Here is a 9,640-nt window from a genome sequence, read left to right as displayed (position 1 = left end):
TTACAGTACATCAATGTTTATTTTCTGTTAATTGAATTTCATTCTTTTAATCTGTCATGCAAACATTTTATTTTAAACTCGACACATTAGCTATTTAAGGTAGGAACCTAGCAAGCTCCAGATTATTGAGCATAAATAAAAGTATGGTGGAACCCCATTAATACTGTCAACAACAGACCATGAAAATTTGGCCGTATTAATGGAGTGGCTGAATTAACAGGGTAGGATCAAACCTCATGATTGGTCTAAATTGAGTGATCTCTTAACAGATACATCACACATGATTGCAGTTGCACTTCTAGACAACTCTTCTTTACTAAGCATCCAAAGTGCAGATATAATTTTAACAAATTGAAACTTGAATCAGTGTATAAAATATTAACAATAGAAAAATGAAAAGAACTAGTTTGAGTTAGGGTAAAATTATTAAGGATTATACAGGTTAGGATTTCAGAATGTGGCCATTGGCAGTATTAAGAGGCTAGCTGCATTAACAGGGCTTTCTTGTAAGAAAAGGTATGGGCATTTGTTGGGACAAAATAAAGTGGTGGTGTTATTGAGATGACCATACTAACAAGGTGACTGTAAGGTGGGGTTCCACTGTATGTATGTATGTATGGCATGTGTGTCTCTCTCGCTTCTGGTCCAATGTTCTTGGCATTCTATGTATTTGGTACTTAAAGTCCCCATTACCTGCAGATTAAAACCACAGTCTTGCCACTGTAAACAGACCATCCATTTCCAAGTTTAGTGGCTCAGGGCAACTTTGATTCTCTCCTGCTATCTCCAAATATAAAACTTTTTTTTGATGCTGTTAATAATTTTGCCATCATTGGATTTGCTAGCAAATATATTCAATTCAAAAGTCACTCTTAGATGCCTCCTGTATTTCGGATTTCTCCTTATATTTGCAGCTCCTCTGATAAAGTTTCCAGTGTGGACAGTCACCGGTTCATCCAGCAAAAACAGGTTTTGTTTCCAATGAGTTTGCTCTTGATCAGGTGCTGTTGATAGAGTCACATATTCTGCTGTATCTGCAACAGGCACTCCTCCAAACGTCACCCTGAACCATGCACACAGCCCATGAAGTGTTCCTTCTTTTATTATCAGACATTCAAACATTTCTGACATAAATTCAAGATTTTCCCTTGAAAAAGTTGACATATCGATATCCAGAAGAACTGCACTTTGTGACAGACAATCTCCTGGATCAAGTTCATAATTATGCACTGGTCTGTCAAGGAATTCAGTCTTGGCTTTGTTCACGACAGGCGAGAAATCAAATCCATATTGATTTTTCCACACAGTAACCTTCTCTTCATAAATTTTTTTGGCAGAGCAAGGTGCAATGAACAGCTGTGCATTTGACGGCCATATAACACCACTAGGCTTCAGCCATTTATCTCTTGCAAAGAGAACCGAGTCAATCATAAATTCAAAAAGCAAAAAGGTCCCCATCCACTCTGACAAAATAACGTCAACTTTCTCCGGTAGCTCTATGTCTTCTATTTTTCCAATAATAACAGAAATTTTTCCATGCAAATCATTTGTTTTTATCAGATCCGTGGTGACACTTCCGATATCCATGCTTCCATCCACGGCATAAACTTTGTTTGCGTGTGTATCTCTAGCACAAAACAAGCTTAAAATCCCGGTACCACATCCCACATCTAGAATAGTTTTTCCAGCGAAAACGTCGAGATGGCTATTAATTGCTTTCCGATAAGCGAGAGTTCGCGATTTGTCATTTAGCATTTCCAAATGGAGTTTTAATTTGCCGTAGTTGCCAAAGTATTCTTCGTCTTGCCATTCATGATTTTCTTTGTGATGCGAGGCATAATCCGTCTCGCTTACCACGTAAGACGCGGGAATGTATCCACATAGCCCATCCAGTTCACCCCACCACCACTCACTAGATGCCTCCCTTAGAATCACTAATTCGTCACCCTCGCTGAAAGTTAACTGAGTCTCGTCTCCAGCAGCGAAGTCCGATATTGCAACGACTATTTTTGGAGGTTGTTCATTCATTCGTTCGTCTTCCTCCGCAGAGGCCTGCGTGTCGTCCATGTTGCAAGTGACATTATATTCTCCTTTGGAAGACTGGGAAGGAAGACGACTTTTCGAGCCGGCGGTATGACAGCGGATTGTTCCGTAACAATATGTGTTCCATACATGAAGTACCTACCATGTGGTCGCCATTTTGAAAACTGCATTGTCATTGGGGAGGCGAGCACGCCAATTTTTTTCTTTTTCGTCTCAAAAATGGACAGAATATTGCGTTTAGGATCAGGTGGTATTCCTGGAGTTGGACAAGTAAGTCAATTTAATGGCAATTGTGCTTTGTGTAGGCTCGTCCTGCATGTAAGTTACCAGCATTTTGTACAAAACAAATACATTTTCCTGCTTGGGTGGCCATAGGGCAGCCAAGTATTCAAAGCTACTGGCCCTTCGAGAAAACTTATTGTTCCTTGCAGACTGAATGCGACTTTTTTTCAATTCCTGGCTCACTGATCGATTGGCGCTCATTTTGTATTTTATATCATATTTCTGTAATCAATAGATCTCTTCTTTGTGAATACGTTTTAGGTAGCCTTTAAGCTTACATGTAGATAGTTTTATAAATTTTTAGACACGATCACATCAGTGTTGCTGTGTTATTGTTGTCGTGTATAAATAAATGTTTTACATTACCATACCATTTCCTTTTTTCTGAGAATTTAGTGTTATACAGTGTACCAAACCTGTGAGCTTATTTACATGTACTCTATCCTCTGTCAGATAAATTTCCTTGACTTAATTATCTTTGTTTGAAAAATGCCTCCTAGGTTGTTGTAGGGAGTATTTAAAAATTGATCACAAGATAATTGTTATTGCAGGCTCCGCCAAGTGACGCGCCTGTTGTAGACACAGCGGAACAGGTTTATATCTCGTCACTCGCTCTCCTTAAGGTATGTCTTCAATCCTAAAAACTTCCATGTGCAGTTAGCAGTTTTTCAACTGTATGTTAGGTTGACAGGTGTCATTCCATAGTATTTGTGAAAATTTGGCAAAAGTGTTTTCCTGCCCAAAAAAAGTCTCCAGAAAGAAAAGATCCAGGTAGCAGCAATGGTGCAGTGGTGAGAGCGCTCACCTCCCACCCATGTAGCCCAGGTTTGACTCGAGCCTGGTGCCATATGTGGGTTAAGTTTGTTGAACATTGGTTCTCGCCTTGCTCTGAGGGCTTTTCTCCGGGTTCTCTAGTTTTCCTTCCTCTGCAAAATCTAAGATCTCCAAATTCAACTTTGACCAGGGTAGAAGACCTACAAGAAAACCATTGAAGGCTGATGTGGCTTCCTCTCTGAATTTATTTATTTATTTATCCCAAAAAACACAAAACTGTGCCTTTCTCCAAAATAAACTACCTGTAAGATTTTATGCCTTGTAATACAGTGGAACCTTAGTTTAACAAAGGGCCAAGGGACTGGCAGAATATTTTCGCTATAATGAGGTCAATCATTAAAGATCACTTGGATCACTGATGGTGCATCAAAGTACCCAATGAATCCACTCTGGGGAAGGATTCATCAATTCCTTTGATGCACAATGATCTGAGTGATCTTGGATCATCGATCCTGATCCAGATCATCCCAAAGAAATGCACCCTTAGTGTTTCAGTTATCTTGTTTTCTTCCCTTCCCGATAAAAGCTAAGCTACACTTACATGTAAGTCATAAGATGTCACCTTCCACTTACGAAATTTGTTGAACTTATCTAGAAACTGAAAGAATAAGTTAGTGTTTTTAAATCCAAAACTTACAATGTTCTTGAACAATGGTTTCAACTGGTAAAAAACTGTTTTGTGTTTTTGAACTGTATTTACACATTGTTGATTTCTCACCTGTCTGTCAATTTTTTTTCTTATACTCATCCACAGATGTTGAAACATGGTAAGTTGTGGTTTCTATTAATTTTGTTAAAATTTGTTATGTATTAAGTTTTATGGATGTGTTGTATGGCAGCATTGTGTGGATCAGAGTTTGTTTAAGTCAAAATTAATGTCTTTTTTATCTACAGGCAGGGCAGGAGTTCCAATGGAAGTGATGGGTTTGATGTTAGGCGAGTTTGTTGATGACTATACTGTGCGAGTGATTGATGTGTTTGCAATGCCGCAGAGTGGAACGGTGAGCCCACAATAAAAAATAAATGTGTTGGTAAAAAAAATAGTCAGAAAGAAAGGTCTTACATTCCCTCTGAATGTGATTAATGTGGACAGCAGTTGATACAGACAACATCCAACCTTCATGTTCCGTCTACTTCTGAGTTACTCTCCGATGAAAGCTTGTGTAGCTGTTGTCATACAGTATATAGATTCAGCTTACAATTACTTGTTGACAATTTCAGGGTGTGAGTGTAGAAGCGGTTGATCCTGTATTTCAAGCTAAGATGTTGGACATGCTCAAGCAGACTGGACGGTGAGATAATAATATTTTCTACCAAGATATTACCAATTTGGCTGAGTGACTGTAGAAAATAACTAAACAAATGAATTTCTTGGATGATGGCTAAGCATGGATTGCGTTTTGTGTAAGCCACACAAAAACAAAATGTCAGTAAGAAAACAATAATTTGTACTTGCTCAGAATAATTAAGACTGAGAGGTAGAGAATGGTCCTACCAAAAATATACCTCATGGAAATTTTGGTGAAATTTCATAACTCTGGCAGTCTTACAGTAGTTTTATTCACAAAGCTGTCGAAGAGTCTTGATTTCTTATGAAAGGCTAAGAAAGTGTCAGGCTTCCAGAAAAAAGTACTAGCCTCACTCCCTCACAAAGGCTTAAATTTACCATTGACCACCTGTAGCCTGGCTTAGGATGTATGGCAAGACCTCATTTCCATTCCTACGTGTTCCTTGTGTTAATAACAATTGGAATGTTAAAGAGAGTGACCTTTAATTAAATAGTAACTACAACACGTAAGTTTCAAACTGTAATTTTCTCAGACCAGAAATGGTGGTTGGTTGGTATCATTCACATCCTGGCTTTGGCTGTTGGCTTTCTGGCGTGGATATCAATACACAACAGGTATTGGATCCTTTGGATCTGCACAACTGTTTTTTTTTTTTTGAGCAAAACAAAAACAAAAACAAAATAAAAAAAAAATAAAATAAAATAAAAACAAGGCATCTTTCAGGGTTAGCATTTTTAGGAAGAAAACGTAACAAGTTCTTATTATTTATTTACCCATGAAACATGGAAGAGCTCATGGAAGAATAAGATTTTTACTCCTTTTTTAAATAATAATTTTTAGATTGCCATATTTTAGTGATAATCTTTGATTATTGTTTATAGTAGATTTTTAACTTTTAGTACATTTAAGAGGGCCACAAATTTATTAGTTGATAAACAATTACGTGTCACCCTCAATAAATAAAGTTTTGATTTAATTTGATTTGATCATGAACTCATTGTAAAAAGTGTCTGAACTTTCCACCTCTTGTACCTTCTACTCCCTGTTCTTGCAGCTTTCTTAATGGCTCCCACCTCTTAGCAATTTTTCTAAAGAAAATATTGATAAGTAAATGTATATATTAATGTTATCTGTAACTCTGTAATTTTGACCTATGCCTGTTTGTATCTTTTTGTACCCAGAGTTTTGAGGCACTCTCTGAGAGAGCTGTTGCTGTTGTAGTCGATCCCATTCAGAGCGTCAAGGGAAAGGTACATGACTTTGTATGATAGGTACTTTTCTCAAGTTTTTTCTACTTTCTCAGGCCTTTTCATGATGAAACAGTAAGACCTATGACTGCTAGTCCTTTTGTATGAGAATCACTGGGCAATACTCTGTAGGTCACCTCCGAGCGTGGCATTGTGTTGTACGCCCCCCCCCCCCCCCGCTCCACTTCCAGCCAGTATATTTTGTGTTGATGTACCACCTAGCTTGGAAATATGATGTATGTACATGATAAGAGGTGACCAAAAGAATGTGCAAGAGCAGCAGAAATCGAGCCTAGCTAAAAGTGGGGCTGATTAAAATATTAATTATCTTTACTGGTTGGCCTACATTTCTTGATGTGCAAATCATGAGAATTTAGTGATGTATCAAGGTAGTATGTCCCAGTTGATGATTTGTAAAATTCTCATCATCCATTTACTTGACAGTGTATTGACATTGTATGGTGAAATTAGTTTTTGATCAAACTCTTACTGCTGTAGGTTGTTATAGACGCATTCCGTCTCATCAATCCTAACATGATGGTACTCGGCCAGGAGTCACGACAAACAACTTCAAACCTGGGGCATTTACAAAAACCTTCAATACAGGTGTGTACATGGCCGTATTTTGGAAATGATCACAGTTGGACTTCCTTCTACAGAAACCTGTGTGTTAATATGATTTTTCAGACAGACAGCATGGCCTCAGCTAATGTGCAAATTAAAGGCGATGACTCCATCACTAACAGCGGTGATCTCAGTTTCTTTGCTCAGGGGGGGGGGGTGGGTGCTGGTCTTTTGCTGATTTCCCCTCTCCTGTCATCAGCTTTTTCTCAGCTTGCCTTTGCTCTAGAAGTGTCTGTGTCCAATAGTTGACTTACAATTGCCTTTGGGCGACTGGAAAAGCAGACTTTATTCATACAAGCTCAAGTGCTGGGCACACAGGATTTCACGGTTACTTGGGAACCTTTGGCTCCTCATAATTTTTCTTGGACCATAGCCTTGCCCTGTCTGCATTTGAAGCCCTATCTTGCTTGTGATACTAAGGGTTTTTCTTATTTTCTTCTTTTGTAGGCTTTAATACATGGTCTGAACAGACACTACTACTCCATCTCAATCAACTACAAAAAGAATGAACTAGAGCAGAAGGTTTGGAAATTTCCGTTATCTTATGATACACAAACTAATTACAGTTGAACCTCGGGATTTCAAACGGGGTTGTTTTGAACTCCCTGCTATCTCAAACTCAAATAATTTTCCCTTGGATATATACGTTCCCCTTTTATATACTATTGGCTTTCTTGAACTGCCAAAATTCACGATAGTTCGATCTACTGTAGTTCTTTACAGTCAGTGACTTTGAGAGAACTCAGATAAAGTGCCTTTGAGTTCTCTCTAACAAATGAAGTGCCTTGAGTTCTCTCTGACTCACATCACTGTTGACATGGTGAGGTTCTATCACCGTAGAGGCATTTTCCTTTCTTCAGGTGAGAAAAGTATTTGTAACCTTCTTTATACAGCTTAGTGAAATGCTTAGCTATCTAGTGAGTTAGAAGGGGGAGAAGCATTTTATGACAACTACATTAATGGCTGCTGTGACTATCTTGCGGCATGGTTTGAGTTAAAGTTATGGCTTTTCAGTACTCGTTCAAGCACTCTGATTTCCTTATAAAATTGAATTTGTTGTAAAACCCACTCTGATTGGTTGCCTTATAACAGTAAACATGCCCTGATTGGCTGCCTGTATAACACACATACTCATTGTTTTTTCTATACTTTCATAGATGTTGCTGAATCTACACAAGAAAACATGGATGGATGGTTTAACTTTACAAGATTACGATGACCATTGCTCACTGAACCAGAAGACAGTTAAGGTGACAATATTTTATTATTGATTTTTTATTTTATTATTGTGACAAATAGCTTCCTGAGCTTTTTTGAAAAACCACATGGAAGAAAAACTATAATCTTACGACATAAAATGCTTTTAAAACTTTAAACCCTGGGCTTGTACCCAGCTTAACGAGGGATTTCAAGGAAAGGTTTACCGGTAATCAGATTAAAATCAGATATTCATAACCATAAAAAAGCCAACAGTTAGCAGTCAAGTGAAAGTCCAATAACCATGGTAACCACCTGTCTATCTGTATTATCGTATAACACCTTGTAGTGAGAACTACTTGAAGTTGTAAGTTGTTAATATTTACGAGCAGAATAACTGACTGCCAATGATGGAATAGCCTTAGAACAACAATGAGCTCATTGGCAGCCAATAGGGGTTTAGGATTGCTAAACGAAATATTAGATCACTTGTTTAGAGTCTAGCATAAATACAGGTGTTTTGCAAATAATTGTTCTTGGGTTACGCCCCCGGTGGTGGGACGTCGGATACCACTATCCCGTACTGTTGGACCCAAGTACTGCGTATTCTCTGTTTCCCGTTGGATTGTTTTGCTGTAACAGATCCCGAGTCCTCTAGGAGTCTGACAAACTCCGTCGCTGCAAGCATGTTTCCCTCTGGATTGTTGTAACAAGGATAACAACCGTAGGCGGCCCAAAAACCTGTTATCACAGTATCCCCTAGAGACTTCCAGTTATATTTTGGATAGGGGTATATCTGTGAGGGGGTGTTTATTCCAAGGAGACAGGAGATGCAGAAAGTTTGGTTTCAATGTACATCAAAAGAGTGGGTATACATTGTATGTACATATCATGTCAAAGCTGTAACACTAAATGAGCAGATTTAATTGTATCTATGTTCATTCACTGCAGGAAATGCTAGAACTGGTCAAGAATTATCACAAGGTAAGATATTTTGAAAGATGCAGCAATGGTCAATTCTGTGTCGATTTTAGCGAAAAATCAAAACCTTGACACTCAACTGAAACCATTTATAAAACCAGCAGTATCTAAGGTACATGATTGAGTTGAGGGAGGGCTTTATTTTAGTGCATTCTAACTTGAGCTTTTGACAATTATAGGCAGTGGAGGAAGAAGATACCATGACTCCAGAACAAAGAGCTATAAAAAATGTTGGCAAGCAGGTGTGTACATGAACATGTAAATTGATATAAATGGCAGTGTCATCAGACTTTTAATTTGACAATTAAGTGGTCTATGCTGGGAATTCATCCGCAGATTTAAAAGTTAGAACCACCTTGTATGGTGTAATAATCATCACTACATGAAACTATTACTCAATCGCTTTTATTTGAATGGCCACACACTAGGGTTTTATCCACAGACTTAGAAAGTTAGAACCACCTTGTACAGCATAATAAACAGTACCACATGAAAGTACTGCTCAACAGCTTTCATTTGAATGGTCACACACTAGGGTTTCCTTTATTCTGACAATGTTTAAAGTTTACTTAGAACCCTGTCAACATATGGAGGTGACAGGTACCTGAGGAAGTGAAATGATCTTGAGCATACATGTAGTTTCAAAGGCAAGGTATGAGATTAAAGTAGTGATCTCTTTTCTTATTAGGATCCCAAGCGCCATCTGGAAGAGAGTGTTGAAGTGTTGATGACGTCAGACATTGTTCAGTGTCTTGGTGCCATGCTTAACTCGGTCGTCTTCTAAACTTTGTATAAATAAGATAATAATAAACTTCTGTAACTTGTAATAAAAGTATACCAAAAATATTGCAGATTGTTTGAATCGATATAATTATCAGTTTTGCATGTTACTCCAAGGTTAGTCCTTCTTTCTCTAAGGTTGTTGAGGGAAAAGGAAAGATTGTAAGGGGAGAAATGGATGAGAGAATAAGGGCAAGGTGCTCTTAACGAACTACTACTTGAGAAAAGAGGGGTTGCTTGGATTCTTATCCCCACGGTTACCTGCCTTCTTAGCTAGTGGTGTATACATGAGAACAAGGTGGCTCCGGAGACAGGATTCTGTTGGCTAGACTTTTGGACTAAGCTTTTCACTAAATTGATACT

General features: G+C 38.2%; 2 protein-coding genes across 2 annotated transcripts; one reads left to right on the top strand and one right to left on the bottom strand.

The window, feature by feature from the left end:
• On the bottom strand, positions 1-2,116 carry LOC110048877 (protein arginine N-methyltransferase 2-like). Its single transcript, XM_020754634.2, has one exon. It carries the CDS (start codon positions 2,065-2,067, stop codon positions 781-783), a length of 1,287 nt encoding a protein of 428 aa, XP_020610293.2. The 5' UTR covers positions 2,068-2,116; the 3' UTR covers positions 1-780.
• Positions 2,117-2,118: 2 nt separating this feature from the next.
• LOC110048878 (ubiquitin C-terminal hydrolase PSMD14) lies at positions 2,119-9,345 on the top strand. Its single transcript, XM_089271076.1, has 13 exons — positions 2,119-2,313; positions 2,877-2,948; positions 3,914-3,926; positions 4,054-4,160; positions 4,381-4,451; positions 4,981-5,062; positions 5,630-5,698; positions 6,194-6,301; positions 6,767-6,841; positions 7,477-7,569; positions 8,468-8,500; positions 8,677-8,739; positions 9,186-9,345. Exons 1-13 carry the CDS (start codon positions 2,134-2,136, stop codon positions 9,279-9,281), a joined length of 1,062 nt encoding a protein of 353 aa, XP_089127202.1. The 5' UTR covers positions 2,119-2,133; the 3' UTR covers positions 9,282-9,345.
• The last annotated feature ends 295 nt before the right edge of the window (positions 9,346-9,640 follow it).

The sequence above is a fragment of the Orbicella faveolata genome, unplaced genomic scaffold, assembly GCF_042242905.1.
Source record: "Orbicella faveolata isolate gen_17 unplaced genomic scaffold, um_ofav_v1 contig_34, whole genome shotgun sequence".
Taxonomy (NCBI): Eukaryota; Metazoa; Cnidaria; class Anthozoa; order Scleractinia; family Merulinidae; genus Orbicella; species Orbicella faveolata.
The sequence above is the reverse complement of the archived record's forward strand: the minus strand, read 5'-3'. Positions and strand labels throughout refer to the sequence as shown.